Raw genomic sequence first — 17,889 nt, 5'->3', positions numbered from 1 at the left:
AAGGATTGCACAGATTGATACAGCCATTCCCAACCACTGGATTACTAGATCTTTTTTGGAAGACCGTCATCATTGTTGGTTTTGGGTTTTTTCTGGGACAGGTGTTCCTCTTTAGGTTATGGGTCTCCCCTTGCCTAGGGAGGATGATGTACCGGTCTTTTTTTCTGTACAGGATGGATGGCAATTGGAGAGATGTGACGTACAAGACCTTATTGAGGGCCCCCAGATTCGTCCAGTCAGAGTTGTTGTTGGCAAGTTAGGGAAGCACGTCTTTGTTGACCCCCCTCCCCAGGGATGATCACGGAGAGTGTTAGCCTTTGGTTGTATGGTGGCTGCCCTATCAGACATTTGCATTAGGACCCCGGTGAGTGGGTGTGGAAGGATACTTGTAACCCCTTGAAAAGCATGCCTTTTTTCAGTTATACGGTGCGGAATGCCAGACATCTTATCTTGGGACACATTCAGAGTGTCCCTACTCTTAGACCCCATTGGGAATCTTACGGCATTTCGACTAACATTCAGAGGGTTTTTTGGTGGAGATTGTGGCATTCTTAAAGGAAGCCACAGATTTCCTCCTTTATCCGAGTTTCTCTTCATGGTGGTCTGGCCACCAATCAGTGGAGGTCAGTTACTAGTGCTTGCCTCGCTTGCCCTAGATGTGCAGGAGTTTCGGAGTCAGTTTACCATTGTTTATGGGAATGCAGGGAAGCACAGAGGGTTTGGTCTGCGATTGCACACCTCTTTGGTAGGATTAAGAGGGATGCTATCATTTCTTTTGGTTCTATCATTTGGTTGACACAGTCTAGGTCTCAGCTGAGATTTGAGGGGACTGATAGGAGCTTGGCCATTATGGTTAGGCAAGGAGTTGCTCGTCGGCAGTGTTGTCTTCAGGATTTGCCACTTTCACACTTTGTCCCTCTGGCACAAAGGTTAGACAGCTCTTGGGAGATTATTGCTAGCATCTCAGCCTGGAATATATGGAAGGCTAGATGCACCGACGAGGCCATTGAGGGTACTCCCGTTCTTGTTTCTCAGTGTCTTTGCAGGATTTGGAGTGGTATTATTCACACCATCATGGCTACCTGGGCCAGAAGCCAGGGATCTTCGAGTGCTGCAGAGAGGAAGCGCGGCCAGTTTATGAGAGTGGGACATTGGTATCTTTTTCACGTCCTCTCACTCTCGGGACCCTATTTGCAGCAACACAGGGCTCCTGATTGGTTGAGATCTCCACCTTTCCTGGTGTGAAATCTCCATTTTGTAAAATTTTTTCATACTTAATAGAAGTCTCCTTTCTGGAAAAAAAAAAGGGCACCCAGCCCTCTTCCTATTGGTCGACATAAATTTAAATAATAGACACGAAATTCAAGAGTAGAGAATCGTACCTATATATATATAATTCAAAAAAATGAGAAAGAATGTGAGCGGATTATAATTTCATATTTAACTTTTGATTATGACTTTATAAGGAATAAAAATCCTTACGCATGATTACTATTGTAAGAATAGGTGTAAGAAACTTACTTGGAAGGTGTTTGAGTCATCGTCTGAAAGATAAAAGTTATTTAGGACTATTTGAAGAGTTATTTACTAAGCTATGAAAGATAGGAACTTACTTGCAAATGTCGAACAACCTTGCTATAAAATACATCATTAAAAGGTCACAAATATTGTGAGTATATGCGATATTTTAATTATGAAAAATAGAAGAACTTACTTGGGAGTAATGGAGTCATTCTAAAAAAGAAATGTTATATGGTACCAAACAATTTAAATGTAGTTCAGGGATTCATACATCTCAAATTAATTAGTGTCAATTTTAAACACACTAAACAATTAATGAATGGGTTGAATATGTACTCACATGATGTTGGGGAAGCACATCTACATGGTAAAATGTTAGATAAACAAATATAGATATATCTGATGCAATTAATAATCACAGATAAGAGAAATTACCTCCAAGTGTGATGAGTTGAGAATAAACAATAAAAGTGGTGTTCAAATATCTTAACAATGTGAAAACTCTCAACAATTTGCACTTAATTGTTGATAACCTGAAAGTATTGTAATCTCAGTATCACAAAAATGATTAGGCTAGAACAAAGAAAATTTTAGGTCTCTTCTAAGCTTTGAGATAAGGTCTTACTTCCCAAAGCTAAAACTTTTTGAGGTTTTCAACAAAGATTTCATTTCCTTTTTATGGATTTTTCTAGCATGCAACTATATTTTTCAAATGAATTTTAATTAAAAACTAGGAAATAAACGTTGAAATAATTAATTTTGCACATGCAAATGAAATAATCATCCAAAGAAAAAGTGATAATCTCAACAATGACTTATGAAAATTATTTGGATTTAAAAAGGATATTTTTTGACCATTTTAAACAAATTTAAAGGATCTGGGAACAACAAATTAAGGTTTAATTGTAAACAGTATACTCTCAAAATGCTAGAATATTTGAAATAAAAATATAAATAGAGAGAGTATAATAAATACTTAGCTTAGATATCGTGTCGATTGGCTCAAAATAATTGATTGGACAACACAAAATATGCATGCAATAATTTAATTAATTTACAACTGGTAAAGAGTAATCGTAACAAAGACTTTGCTCATGACTTGTGGGAGGCGAGTATCGATGGTGACGAAGTAACGTTTCCTGTCATTGCTCCAAAGAACTATCCATCTAAAAATTCTTCAAGAGGATTGTAAAAAAATATATACATTTTTAAAAGCGTTAATTATATATACATAGATAATCAAACATTAAGCACTAACCAATGCTTAATTAAGGTGCCTTGCTATTGTGCACTGGCTCGAAAATAATAGAAGACAATGTTTTAATCAAAGAAAAACTTTAATCAAAGTTTTATTACAAAGATAAAAGAAAAGATTAAAGATAAGTTTTAATCAAAGCTTTCAATCCTTCTAGATAAGCTTCCATGACAGCCTCATACCTTGGCAATGAGAAGGTAAAGGCTAATTTGATGGCAAGAACACATTCTGTTGTTACGAGGATTTTAATGTGAGCATTTGGCTAGTTCACCAGATTTTGTTGTCTCGTGTACAAGCCTCGGTGAGACTTTCGTCTCTAAAAGATTTGAAATTTTTGAGTTTCTTTTAGAATTGCTACCTTTTGTGGGGAGCAGTGAGTTTTTCTCAAGAAGTTTTCTTTTAAAGTATTAATGATAGGCTTAACAAAAATTTAAAGTTCTTTCAGCAAAATTGCTTCAGAGAGGCTATGGGTTTTTCTTTTCTATAAGAGAAATTATTGAGGTTCTCTCTTAAGTTTTTGGGTCACAAACATGTACCCAAAAGGAGAGAGAGAGAGAGAGAGAGGCAGATGGGATAATGTATATATATATTTAAAGACTCTTATATAAAACTTAACAAAGTTTATGTCTAAATAACCAGCACAACTTTATTTAGTAAAAGCTTACAAAGCTTTCGTGGAGCAATTTAGCACAAATTGGTTATACATTTCTCCCTGGATTTTGCACAGCGCTGGCCGTGGATAATTTTTAGGTAAAGATTTGTTAAGGCAAAGCTGCAATCTTACCATCTTTGTACTTCTACAAAAGTTATAGCCTGAGTCTCGTTTCCAAAAAGGAAGTCCACATACCTTAGGACCTCAAGCAACTGTTGTTTATTCAAAGCCTTATATACTAAGCCTTATGTTATAAAGCTTTTATATTAAGCTTACCAAGCTTATTAAAAAGCTTATCAAGCTTATTATAAATATTAAAAAAAAACTTATCAATACTATAAGCTTATACATATATATACATATATATATATACATATCTATATACATATATATAGATATATACATATCTATATACATATATATAGATATATATATACATATATATATTATATCTATATATACATATATATATAGATATAATATATACATATATTATATATACATATATATATACATATCTATATACATATATATAGATATATATATATACATATATATATATATATATATAAAGCTAAGCTTATGTAAAGCTTAGTGAAGTTTTATAAAGACTTAAATAAATGGCGAAAGGCAAAGGGCGAACAGATCACGAACGGCGGCGGATTTGCACAGAGTAGAAGGCGTTCAGTGTAGCGCCGTCCGTTAATTTGAAGAAGAGCAGTCATAGTTCGCGGGTAGAGAAGAAGGGAGAAGAAATTTAACAACTAATTCTTTTTTTAAATAAAATAAATTATAAAGCTTTATTGTAAAGCTTTTTTAAAAAAAAATCAATAAGCGCAAATTAGCGCTTTAAAAAAAATTTATCCACCCCCTGAATTCGCTGCTGCCGTCGAATGCGCTTCTTATTCTTCTCCTGGGCTCTGATACCACTGTGATACCACTGTCACACGGGACCTTTAATCTTCTTGAAGAAAATAATCAAAAACTCATAAAATATATCAAAAATTAAAACAAAGACTTTGAATTGAAAATCAAATCACATAGCATAACATAAGGCAAGAGAAAGAATAACATCACCATCAACACCAAATTGGATGCAATCTTCCCCCTCACGTGTGTGGCTCCGCTCCCACACGCAGTATTTTAATCATATTCATAAATTTAGCCCTTGGAGCCATAAATAGCATAGCTTTTCCAAAATTGGGCTATTTACAAAATTGAACCTTAGTCCAATGCTTTTAAAGCATTTCATCAAAAATAAATAAACCTTTCCCAACTAAAATTGCTAGTGGGCATTGTTACATAAATGACTATGTGCACATTTGTACATAAATCTCGTGCCTATTTGCATATTCCATTAAACTGAATCCTGCACAAATTAAATTAAACATAATTTATAAGATTATTGATTGATCAAAAATATGAATAAATATATACTTGTAACAGTCCTCCCGTTTGGAAAAGCAATTATCCTCAATTGCGTAAGAAAAATGCCAAGAGAACAAGATTGTTGATGTCATAACCTGCAAGGTAAACTCAGAGGTCCGAACATGGCTCAGAGGCACAAAGGCATGGCTCAGAGGTTCTCATGGACATGGAATACCAATCAAGAAAACTTTGTGCGACACCAGAATTGGTGATTATCACACTGATTAGCGAAAACAAAAATGATCATCATGTTCACACCACCTCTTAATCCACCAGCCATACGACACCTCAATCAGTAACCTCGTATAGTGCGACACCTCAATCGGTATCGTCGCACTACTCGTTGCTATACTCAGACAGTATCCATGTCGTCCAGAGATATAGACAACCCATAAATAATCAATAACAGCCATACACATGTTTGCCAGCGTAAGTACCCAGGGAATCACCCCTCTATACTAACCAACTGAAACAAAAAGTGAAGGCAGCCACACACATGTTTGCCAGGCTTAAGTACCCCGGGAATCACCCCTCCATATACGAACCAACTGAAACAAACAGTGAGGGCACAAAAACATGCCATATACGGGAGTCCCCAATATACGGTAGTATAAATGCATGAGAGGATGGTTTCATGATCGGTATGGAAGACTAGATCTACTTAAACAATGCATATGGAGTGAACCAATCAAATGAATGCATGTAAGACGAGTCGATGTGTCCCATACCACATAGGCGCATTGTACATACACATATAGGATGGTAGAAAGATAGAAGACATAAATGTGTCTGGAGTAAGTATATGAAACCAATCTGATATCCCATATCACCAGATTAATCTCATACATCACTTCCTTCAGAATAAAAGTTTGGGGCGGAGTGGCCATCTCCCTCTGAAACTTAAATTCCGACACAATTTTTCTCTATATGGAAGTTTCATTTCTTTTGTGGAATTCAAACTAATCTTAAGAAAAGAGATTATAGAAAAACTTATGAAAAGTTGTGTAAAAGAAGGTGAATATGTGTACATACCTCGATTGTTGGTGTGATTGAGATTATCTGTCAAAAGAATTTTGGAGACTCAAGGATACGTGAGGTTATAAACTCAAAGTAGATGCAATGAGTCTGAATGATGTAAAGTTAATTTACCTTTTGAAGTTGACATAAATTTAAATAATAGACACGAAATTCAAGAGTAGAGAATCGTACCTATATATATATATATATATACTTTTGTTCAAAAAAATGAGAAAAAATGTGAGCGAAATATAATTTATATTTAACTTCTAATTATGACTATAAGGAATAAAAATCCTTAAGCATGATTACTATTGTAAGAATAGGTATAAAAAACTTACTTGGAAGGTGTTTGAGTCAGCGTCTAAAAGATAAAAGTTATTTAGGATTATTTGAAGAATTATTTACTAAGCTATAAAGGACAAGAACTTACTTGCAAATGTCACTACAAAAATACATCATTAAAAGTTCACAAATATCATGAGTATATGTGATATTTTAATTATGAAAAATAGAGGAACTTACTTGGGAGTGATGGAGTTATTCTGAAAAAGAAATGTTATATGGTACCAAACAATTTAAATATAGTTCAAGGATTCATACTTCTCGAATTAATTAGTGTCACTTTTGAACACACAAAGCAATTAATGAATGGGTTGGATATGTACTCACATGATGTTGGGAAAGCACATCTACATGGTAAAATGTTAGATAAACACATATAGATATATCTGATGCAATTAATAATCACAGATAAGAAAAATTACCTCCAGGTGTGATGAGTTGAGAATAAACAATAAAAGTGGTGTTCAAATATCTTCACAATGTGAAAACTCTCAACAATTTGCACTTAATTGTTGATAACCTGGAAGTATTGTAATCTCTGCATCACAAAAATGATTAGGTTGGAACAAATAAAATTTAAGGTCTCTTCTAAGCCTTGGAAAAAGGTATTGGAGAAAAATTTTGGTCTCTATGATCTAAGGTCTTGTTCCCAAAGGTTAAAGCTTTTTGAGGTTTTGAACAAAGCTTTCATTTCCTTTTTATGGATTTTTCTAGCATGAGAAACTATATTTTTCAAACAAATTTAATTAAAAACTAGGGAAAAAACGTTGAAATAATTAATTTTGCACATGCAAATGAAATAATCATCCAAAGAAAAAGTGATAATCTCAACAATGACTTATGAAATTTATTTTGATTTACAAGGATACTGTTTGATAATTTTTAAACAAATTTAAAGAATCGAGGAACAATAAATTAAGGTTTAATTGTAAACAATATACTCTCAAAATGCTTGAATATTTGAAATAAAAATATAAATAGAGAGAGTATAGTAAATACTTAGCTTAGATATCATGTTGGTTGGCTGTTGCAAAATAGTTGATTGGACAACACAAAATATGCATGCAATAATTTAATTAATTTACAATTGGTAAAGAGTAATCGTTAACGAAGACTTAGCGCATGAGTTGTGGTGGCCGAGTCTCGATGGTGACGAAGCAACATAACCTGTCATTGCTCCAAAGAACTGGCCATCTAAAAATTCTTCAAGAGGATTGTTAAAAACAAAATATACATTTTTAAAAGCGTTAATTATATATACATAGATAATCAAACATTAAGCACTAATTAATACTTTATTAAGGTGTCTTGCTGTTGTGCACTGGCCGAAAAATAATAGATGATAAGGCTTTAATCAAAGAAAAACTTTAATCAAAGCTTTATTACAAAGATGAAAGAAAAGTTTTAATCAAAGCTTTCAATCCTTCTAGATAAGCTTCCATGACAGCCTCATACCTTGGCAATGAGAAGATAAAAGCGGTTTTGATGGCAAGAACACATTCTGTTGTTGCTGTGATTTTAATGTGAGCATTTGGTTGGTTCACCACACTTTGCTGTCTCGTGTACAAGCCTCGGTGAGACTTCCACTTTCAATCAAGGCCTTTAGATTAGTAACAGGCCTCCGAATGGTGGAGAGAGAGAGAGAGAGAGGTAGATGGGATAGGCCTCCGAATGGTGGAGAGAGAGAGAGAGAGGTAGATGGGATATGGTATAAGGCCTCCGAATGGTGGAGAGAATGGTGGAGAGAGAGAGAGAGAGAGAGAGAGAGGTAGATGGGATATGGTATAAGGCCTCCGAATGGTGGAGAGAATGGTGGAGAGAGAGAGAGAGAGAGGTAGATGGGATATGGTATAAGGTATATATATATATCAAGTTTGTTGGAAAAGGGGATTTATCAAAGCTTTAATAAAAGCTCTTTTACTAAAGCTATAAAGCTCAAGAATGTGGCTTTAAATAAAGCTCAGTAAGGTTTTTCGTTTTGGGCAGCCCCTTTTTTTTTAAAAAAAAGCATTACTAATTAAAGCTTATAAAGCTTTTAATTTAAGCTTACCAAATAAAGCTTTTTAATTAACCTTTCATAGTGCTTTTACTAAATAAACCCAGATTGATAAAAAGCTTTTGGAGAAGTGATTAAACGCACTCCGTGGAGCACAGCTTTTAAATATATATATATATATATATATTAAAGCTTATAAAGCTTTTATGGTGGTTTTTATTAAGCTTATTAAAGCTTTTATAAGTGTTATGTTTTTCAACCTCTCCCGGCAACGCAGCGCGCAAAGGTTTTTTTTTTTATATATAAAGAGAACAAAAAACTTAGCGCATATCCCTCCTGGATTTCGCGCAGCTGGCCGAGACTTGAGGGAGAAGGAGAAGGATTATATATATATATATTTTCAAACTTGCCTATTTGTGCCCATCGCATCTCAACTGAAAACCAAAAAGTAATTTTGAAAACAACTCTTGAACAATGCTCATCCCTCCATTATAGAAATTGAGCAGAGGAAAGGTTTAGCAATTCTAATTATGGCTCTCAATGCTCCTTTCCTTGCTCTTTCAATCAGTACTGACAGATTAGGAAGAGGATTAGTGTTAAGAAAGGTAGTTTTGTGGTTTTGTGAAACCACTAATGGTTTCTCCTAGTTTTAACTTTTGGGCAATAGATTGATGGAGATTGGTTAGCCAATAGATATACATATAAATAGATTGATGGATGTTTTAACTTTTGGGCAATAGATTGATGGAGATTGGTTAGCCAATAGATATACATATAAATAGATTGATGGATATTATATAAATAGATTGATGGATATTGGTTACCCAATGGTTAAAAATAAGCTTTATTTCACAATGCTTAAAAACAAGCTTTATTTCAACCATTCATAAACATAAATCCATAAATCTCTTCTTCTTCTTGAATTTAAATTCAAAAAAATTACCTCTTTAATTTAAATTCAAGAAAATTACCAAAATCACCTATGTTTCTGTCTCTTTCACCTCTTTGTCCATAAGTTTTTGATCGCCTTCTCAAGAAGATTAAATTACACCAAAGCTCTGATACCACTGTCACCGGACCTTTAATCTTCTTGAAGAAAATAATCAAAAACTCATAAAATATATCAAAAATTAAAACAAAGACTTTGAATTGAATTGAAAATCAAATCACATAATATAACATAAGGCAAGAGAAAGAATAACATCACCATCAACACCAGATTGGGTGCAATCTCGACGTATGTGGCTCCGCTCCCACACGCGGTATTTTAATCATATTCATAAATTTAGTCCTTGGAGCCATTAATAGCATAACTTTTCTAAAATTGGGCTATTTACAAAATTGAACCTTAGTCCAATGCTTTTAGGATTTCATAAAAAATAAACCTTAACCAATTAAAATTGCTAGTGGGCATTGTTACATAAATGACTATGTGCACATTTGTACATAAATTTCGTGCCCATTTGCATATTCCATTAAACTGAATCCTGCACAAATTAAATTAAACATAATTTGTAAGATTATTAATTGATCAAAAATATGAATAAATATATACCTGTAAACAGCTTTTGCTGGCCGCTTGGTAGAGTACAGGAAAAATATATATTTTTTAAAGCTTATAAAGTTTTTTTAAAAAATTTAATATAAGCTTTAAAGTAAAAGCTTGCAAAGCTCTTCCAAGGATAATTAGCGCAATTCGGTTCTTTCTAAAGCACAGGCCTAGGGGGCATAGTGGGATTGAAGAGGAAAAGAGAAATTTTTCCAAAGCTAATTTACTTCTTAACCGCGTGAGTTGGAGAAAAAATTTGTTCTAATTAATCAAAAGATCAATTTCTAAAAATTTTCTCAGAGAACTTATTTCTCCATAATTTGGCTCTTGGTGATTTGTACATCGTCCATTATAGGTTCCTTCCTCCCTCAACGGTTTAGCAATTAGAAAGCTAAGTAGGATTCGCTCTCAATTTTGGAATCCATCCATACAGACAAAGTACAAAGAGGTCAAGAATTTAGTAAAATCGCTTTTCAATTTTGAGAGAGGTTTCATGGTTTTATCAGAATGGTTTACCACCTAGTTTTACCCTTTGGGCAATAGATTGATGGAGAATGGTTAAAACAAGTCTACTTTCAACCATGCATAAACATAAATTGATAAACGTGTTCTTCTTCAATTTAAATTCAAGAAAAATACCAAAATTACCTCTATTTTTGTCTCTTTCACCTCTTTGTCCACAAGTTTATCAAAAAAAATATGATAAAATATATAGCTGTAACATTAGTTATATGAGCATATGTCGCAAAAAAAACTCACTATTTATTACAATGCTTATTGCAAGGATCTAAAAGTTTGCATTCACTTGCTATATCTCTACAAATAACCCTTGCACTTTATGAGGCTTATAGTGAGGGCTATTGTGATGCCTTTGTAGCGAGGCTTACTATGAGGCATTTAAAGCCAACATAAGTTTAGATCCTCCTCGTAGTATACCATGCAATGCCCCCATATTGTTGTAGTGCTTAGTTTTGTATTGACACCTTGAACATGTTTATATCACCACCTCCCTCTCTTAGGTCTCGTGATTATGCCAAGTACTAGCCTCCTACAAACGTAAGACCAAGTTTATATCACCACCCCCCTCTCTTAGGTCTCTTGATTATGCCAATGTACTAGCCTCCTACAAACGTAAGACCAAGTTATCACCATTAATGTTTCTATTTCAAACTTAGTTTACCAACTTAACTTATCTCACTATATTGTTCACAAATTCAATGTAAACATCACAATTAGCATCACATCACATATTTCTAGTAACCAAATAAAAAATGTACTAACTAAAGATGAAAAAGCTTTTTCGAGGGCTAGTTCATGTACAAGTGTGTTGATGGTAGGATACCTCTTAACTTAAGATAGTGTTTTATATACAATGAGCGTATTTTCCATCCAATTGTGTTGATCGTAGGACACCTCTTAACTTAAGATAGTGTTTTATATACAATGAGAATATTAACACATTTTCCATCCAAGTGTGTAAACATAACTTGTGCACAACATTCTCAATCTCATAAAGATTGAATGAGAAGGTCCATGTAATTCACCTTGTCTAAAAAGAGTGTGTTCTAGATCAATCTTGTGGCTAGTGGTGGAAGAAGAGTGAGTGACCCAACCTTTTATGCTTTGGGATCATCCTTCTTTTAACTTTTACATCAAATTAACCTCAACCTCAACAAACTTCATCGATAATTGATCGGATTGAGAACCTGGGAAATATATAAAATGTTTTATTAGAATTATTGAGATTCCTTTCATTAGCTTTCCAATTTAATGTAAGAAGGAAAGTCTTTTCTTCTTAAAATACCTTGAAAATGAGGCAACCCTAGTAGCAATCAAAAGATAGGTGCTTGAAAAAGGTACGTGTAATTGTCAAGGAAATTGATTGGTTTGAGAACTTGGGAAACAAGCATCTTAAAATGTTCTATCATACAATACCACACTAAGATGATTGCTTTTGTTAGAAGCAAAATCTTTCTTTCTAAAATACCTTGAAAATATGGCACCAAAATTCTGTTTCATTAATTAATTAGTTGGAGAGGAAGGATGGAGTGCATCGCAAACCTTATGATGAAAGGTTGTTGGAAATCTTAGCGAAGGTGATAAAAAAAAGGCGTGCCTCCAAAAACTTCACATAATCGCCTCAGTTAAGGTTATAGAAAGGGCTTTGCCTCACGATTTAGAGCCGGGGCAAAGCCCCTGTGCACGAGAGAGAGAGAGAGAGAGAGAGAGAGAGAGAGAGAGAGAGAGAGAACAACGATGAGAGAGAAAGAAAACGACGATGATGACAGAGAACGTGCGTTCTGGTCTCCCGTGCGACTATGAGAGAGAGAGAGAGAGAGAGAGAGAGAGAGGACCACGGTCAGAGATTAAAAAAAATATCTAAGGTTTTCACCTTAGAACGCTAATAATTATTACGGGTGCTAATTAATTATTAGCACGCTGGACCCATATTTGGGTCCAGCGCCCTAATAATTAATCAAAGGTCAAAGACATCGGATCAAACATTCTTGTTGCGTATTATGTGGGTTTTCTATGCAAAATGTTATCCTCTCATGAAGGGGTTGGAATTAAGTGTACCATCTCTGTCCCGGCCGCTATGGCCATGCAAAGCGCGGTGCCCACCCCTATTCTTTGTAGTAGCGTTATGCCCCTCTCATTATTCTTGCCACCGGAACTAGCACCTGGTCATACGCCAGCACTGCAAGCATACAAGCCGCAAAGCTGAACACCTGCATCGACGCTGGAGCTATCTGCAAAGAGGAAGTGATGGCTCGGTTCAGTGTGCTTCCTTGGCTTAGGAAGAGGGTGGTGGTTTGCGCGTGACCCAACCAATAGATCAGAGTCGCTAGGATGACAGGGACGATTTGGAAGACCAGTTTCACCTCGTCCACGTGAGTGACAGTGCATGACCTCCAGGGGTTTACTATTGACAGGTCAGCAATTGCCACCTCTCAGACTCCTAGGTAGGAGAGCTCACTTGGCTATGGTTATGGCTGTGCTCATGGTCGTGCACACAACAATGGTAGGGGTGGAGAGTACGATGCCAAGAAAAATATGTCAAATTGTGTGTTAGTTTTGAAATCCTTTAAGGTGGTGCTAACACAAAAGCGGAGTTCATGGGAGGTTGTAAATTTTCTTTTCATTATGCGTAAAATTATCTCTCTTCTTTTTTTAAAAAAAAAATCTTGGGGTTTGAGTTAAAATATGTACTTAGTGTATGATATGAATTCATGAATTCAAGAGAAATGATTTTGTGATCCAAATTTTCGGTATAAATTTATAAAAATATACTTACATAAGGGATTTTTTTAAATAGATTTTTTAACAAAATTAATAAGTTTGTATTAAAAAAAGGGGGCTTAGGGTAAATACTCAAAGTTCATAGATAAGGGATAGGTCTTTCTATAGAATGAACCCTCCAAGAGTTTTGTTAACTTTTTGTTTTTTTTTGTGTGGTAGGAAGAAGCTAGTCATTGTTCAATAATAGAACACAACTATAACACCCACATGACATGTCAAGTTTTATTTAACAATTTAGAGCCATAGGGTTATGCAACTAAATTACAAAAATGTCTATGTAAGTATCTCTCAATCTTGCTTCTCAACCTTGAATGTTTTATACCTCACTTCTGAATAGTAGTGCCATCACTTTGATTTCTTATAGAACCATCAGAATCTAGTTGAGGAGGGACTTGGTTCAAATGAAGAGAAGAGACACGATGATGATGATGGCTTGCTACCCTCCTCTTTGTAAGTCTTTGTAAACCCTCAAGCCACGTAATTGGCTTGAAAGAGTCAACTTATCCACCACATGCATTGGCATTGTGTGATTGCTCTAATTAGAGCTCACACGCATATGTATACTTGTAAATGGCTCTATGAACACGTAATAATCTTTTTTCCCCCGATCATTGTGTGCCTTCTTGCCAACTATTCTATCATATAAAAAATTGGGCATAATTTTGTCCAAATTATAGATCATCACAAACTAACTAGTCATGCTATAGTTAGTTGTGAACATATGTTGCAAAAAAAGTCACTATTTACAATGCTTATTGCAAGGGTCTAAAAGTTTGGATTCCCTTGCTATATCTCTACGGATAACCATTGCATTTTATGAGGCTTATAGTGAGGATTATTGTGTTGCCTCTATAGCGAGGCTTACTACAAGGCTTTTAAAGGCAACATAAGTTTTTTCCAAATAGATCCCCCTCATGGTATACCATGCAATGCCCCCATATTGTTGTAGTGCTTGGTTTTGTATTGACACCTTGAACATGTTTATATCACCACCCCCTCTCTTAGGTCTCGTGATTTTTCCAATGTACTAGCCTCCTACAAACGTAAGACCAAGTTATCACCATTAATGTTTCTATTTCAAACTTAGTTTACCAACTTGACTTACCTCACTATATTGTTCACAAATTCAATGTAAACATCACAATTAGCATCACATCACATATTTCTTGTAACCAAAGAAAAAATGTACTACCTAAAGATGAAAAAGCCTTTCCTAGGTCTAGTGCATATACAAGTGTGTTGATGGTAGGACACCTCTTAACTTAAGATAGTGTTTTATATAGAATGAGCGTATCAACACATTTTCCATCCAATTGTGTTGATCGTAGGACACCTCTTAACTTAAGATAGTGTTTTATATACAATGAGAATATTAACACATTTTCCATCCAAGTGTGTAAACATAACTTGTGCACAACATTCTCAATCTCATAAAGATTGAATGAGAAGGTCCATGTAATTCATGATCACGTTGTCTAAAAAGAGTGTTTTAGATCAATCTTGGCTAGTGGTGGAAGAAGAGTGAGTGACCCAACCTTTTATGCTTTGGGATCATCCTTCTTTTAACTTTTACATCAAATTAACCTTAACCTCAAGAAACTTCATCTGTTTGAGAACCTAGGAAATAAATATCTAAGATATTTTATTAGAATTATTGAGATTCCTTTCATTAGCTTTCCAATTTAATGTAAGAAGCAAAGTCTTTTCTTCCTAAAATACCTTGAAAATGAGGCAACCCTAGTAGCAATCAAAAGATAGGTGCTTGAAAAAGGTACGTGTAATTCTCAAGGAAATTGAAAAGGTACTTGTAATTCTCAAGGAAATTGATTGGTTTGAGAACTTGGGAAACAAGCATCCTAAATGTTCTATCATACGATACCACACTAAGATTCCCTTTGTTAGAAGCAAAATCTTTTCTTTCTAAAATACCTTGAAAATGAGGCAGTCCTAGCAATCAAACAAACATTAGCAATCAAACAAACATTCTTGTTGCATGTTATGTGGGTTTGGAATTTTAAAGAAAGAAAATATGGGGCGGATGTATCATGGTGTTCCACCACTTGTTTCTAATGTGGCTTTAAGCAGTCACATTACATTGATGATGGCTGCTATGCAGTGCTAAAGCCACCTTTGACATATATGCCATAATGTCTCAAACTTGTATACAATTAGTACATGTACATACATATTAGTAGATGTAAAGGTTGAAACTTAAGGTGACAAAGGTGTGGAGAGATGCTTTTTTTTTTTTTGCATACCTCCACAAGAAGGAACCAAGATTGGTCAGATCCTACAATAATGTATTTTGGGTGTCCGCATTCTGTGCTCGTTTGTAAGTGAAATTTTTGGCCACCACAATATAGACGCACAGATTGACAGCCGTGAGCACAGCAAGGAGCCAGTAGAAGTAGTCCAAGTGGCATCTGTTGAGGTTGTCGACGAACCAGCTGGTGCCGCCGTTGCGGGTGGTGACGGCTTCCACAAGCGAGATGAGGAAGCTGCTGAGATAGGCGCCCGCGCCACTGGTGAGCAGGTAGATGGCCATGCCCAGGCTCCGCATGGTGTCCGGCACCTGGTCGTAGAAAAACTCCTGCTTCCCCACCACCGTGAAAACATTGGAGGTGCCTATCAAGATGTATTGCGGCACCAGCCAGAAGATGCTCATGGGCAGCGAAACCGAGGGGTCGTCCAGCAGATCGTTGTCTCTGGCCACCTTCAAGCGCACCATCTCTGTCACGGCCGCTATGGCCATGCAGAAGGCCGTCAGAAACATGCCCACCCCTATCCTTTGTAACAGCGTTATGCCCCTCTCATTACCCGTCAGCCTTCTTGCCACGGGAACCAGCACCTGGTCATACGCCAGCACTGCAAGCATACAGGCCGCAAAGCTGAACACCTGCATCGACGCTGGAGCTATCTGGAAAGAGGAAGCGATGGTTCGGTTCAGTGTGCTGCCTTGTCTTAGGAAGAGGGTGGTGGTTTGCGCGTGACCCAATCCATAAATCAGAGTCGCTAGGATGACGGGGACGATTCGGAAGACCAGTTTCACCTCTTCCACGTGAGTGACAGTGCATAATCTCCAGGGGTTTACTATTGACAGGTCAGCAATTGCCAGCTTGGATGGGCTGGTGATGGTGAGACCTTGTTGTTGCTTCGGATCCACGTCACCTGCTTCCGTGCTAAGCAGGTGCGCGGCGAGCAGGTAGTCGTCTTTATAATACGAGGAGGGCATCATTTCAGACAATTTGCTTGGGGATACGGCAAACGAGACATCATCCATCACAGCAGCTTTCTCCAGGTAACTGCCAAAAAAAAGGTGTGTGTATCCTTTGACCTTTTTCACTTTGAAATTTTACTACACAGATGTAAATTTTACTACCCAGATGTATTACCGAAAGTCCGGCGTCGGCAACAGCCGCCTCCTGCCGTGTCGTAGGTGCTCCTCATTGGCCACTTCGAACAGCAGACTTGCGTCCGTCGGCACCCGCACGTCCCATTTGCGCACGCTCGCCACCAGAACCTGAGCCACACGTGTGAGCGGACTTCCCCCTGGCGGCCGCCGAATGTAGTAGCGCGTCCCCGCAGCAAAGGTGAGCATGGCTGCCGTCATGGTGGCGCATGGAATCCCGAACCCCAACCCCCAGCTCACGTCTTCCTGTATGTACACCAGCGCTGTAGACGCCGACAGGCTACCGATCGACACAGCAAAGAACCACCAGTTGAAGAAGGAGCTCTTCCGCCTCCGCTCGCGGGCGCCGGCCCCTTCCTCGAACTGGTCCGCCCCAAAAGCCTCGAAGCACGGGGTTGTTGCGCCCAGCCCAACGGTGGTCAAGTAGAGCGCGCCGAGGAAAAACCCCAACTGCAAAGCGGTGGCCGGTTGGCAATATGTGAGAGAATTGGCGCAGGAAGGGGGCCTGAGGCTGGGCAGCGAGACGGCGAATGTCAAGCACATGAGACCCTGCAAAAGCGAGGCAATTTCTTGCTCAAATTGCCGTAACGCATGAAGTGCGAAGATTAGAGTAATCGAGATTGATGAGGATGAGGAGCTGCGTTGCTCACCAGCACGTAGACGACGCATCCCACAAGGCTGGTCTTGTATCTGCCGCAGTAGGCATCCGCTACGAAGCCACCCACGATGGGCACGATGGCGCTGGTACCTTGGAAGTTGTTGATGTGCTTGGCGGCGGTGGCGGTGCTCTCATGTAAAACAGTGGTGAGGTAAGTAGTAAGGTTGGATGCGATACCATGGTGGGAGAATCTCTCCAAAAGCTCAACGGCTGCAAGAGATCATCCCACCCAAATCAAATCGTGGAAGAAGCAAAGAGGGCAGAGAGCGAGCTCTGATTTTGATGGACACTCACCCACAATGAAGGAGCATGCCTTCCAGCCTCCAATAGACCTTGGGCGTTGCTGCCCACCGCCGAGTTTGCCAAAGACACCAAGTGCCGGAATCGCCAATTCTTGGCTGCCGTTGATATCTCCGTCAGGTCGGGACTCCATAGCTAGGGCTTCGTCCAAAACGGGAACAGAAAAGGAGTCACGAGAAAGATCCACATTTAGGGCTAAATTTTTTGAGGACCACCATCTTTTTCATTTCATTGTCAGCCTTCACATTCTTCCCCTGCTCTTCCCCTTCCCACCCACCTTTTTCTTAAACTAAATTTTTCCACGCACATCATATTCCCTTCAATAGGGCCTACAATCATATTCCCTTTAATAGGGCTACAATCAAAGCACTTAAAAAAAGAAAATCAATTAAGTAATTAATGAAATAAGTGCCTTCCAAGTAAATTCAAATGTTGGCAAAGGTTGTAAGGTGATTTAAA

General features: G+C 37.3%; 1 protein-coding gene across 1 annotated transcript; it reads right to left on the bottom strand.

Moving 5' to 3' along the window:
• Positions 1 to 15,037: 15,037 nt before the first annotated feature.
• On the bottom strand, positions 15,038 to 17,681 carry LOC147634762 (protein NRT1/ PTR FAMILY 5.4-like). Its single transcript, XM_086803937.1, has 4 exons — positions 17,425 to 17,681; positions 17,123 to 17,340; positions 16,456 to 17,021; positions 15,038 to 16,365 (listed from the first exon to the last, which is right to left on the bottom strand). Exons 1-4 carry the CDS (start codon positions 17,561 to 17,563, stop codon positions 15,354 to 15,356), a joined length of 1,935 nt encoding a protein of 644 aa, XP_086660063.1. The 5' UTR covers positions 17,564 to 17,681; the 3' UTR covers positions 15,038 to 15,353.
• Positions 17,682 to 17,889: the final 208 nt, after the last annotated feature.

This window comes from Cibotium barometz, chromosome 10 (assembly GCF_041138505.1).
Source record: "Cibotium barometz isolate CiBa-2024 chromosome 10, ASM4113850v1, whole genome shotgun sequence".
Classification (NCBI taxonomy): Eukaryota; Viridiplantae; Streptophyta; class Polypodiopsida; order Cyatheales; family Cibotiaceae; genus Cibotium; species Cibotium barometz.
The sequence above is the reverse complement of the archived record's forward strand: the minus strand, read 5'-3'. Positions and strand labels throughout refer to the sequence as shown.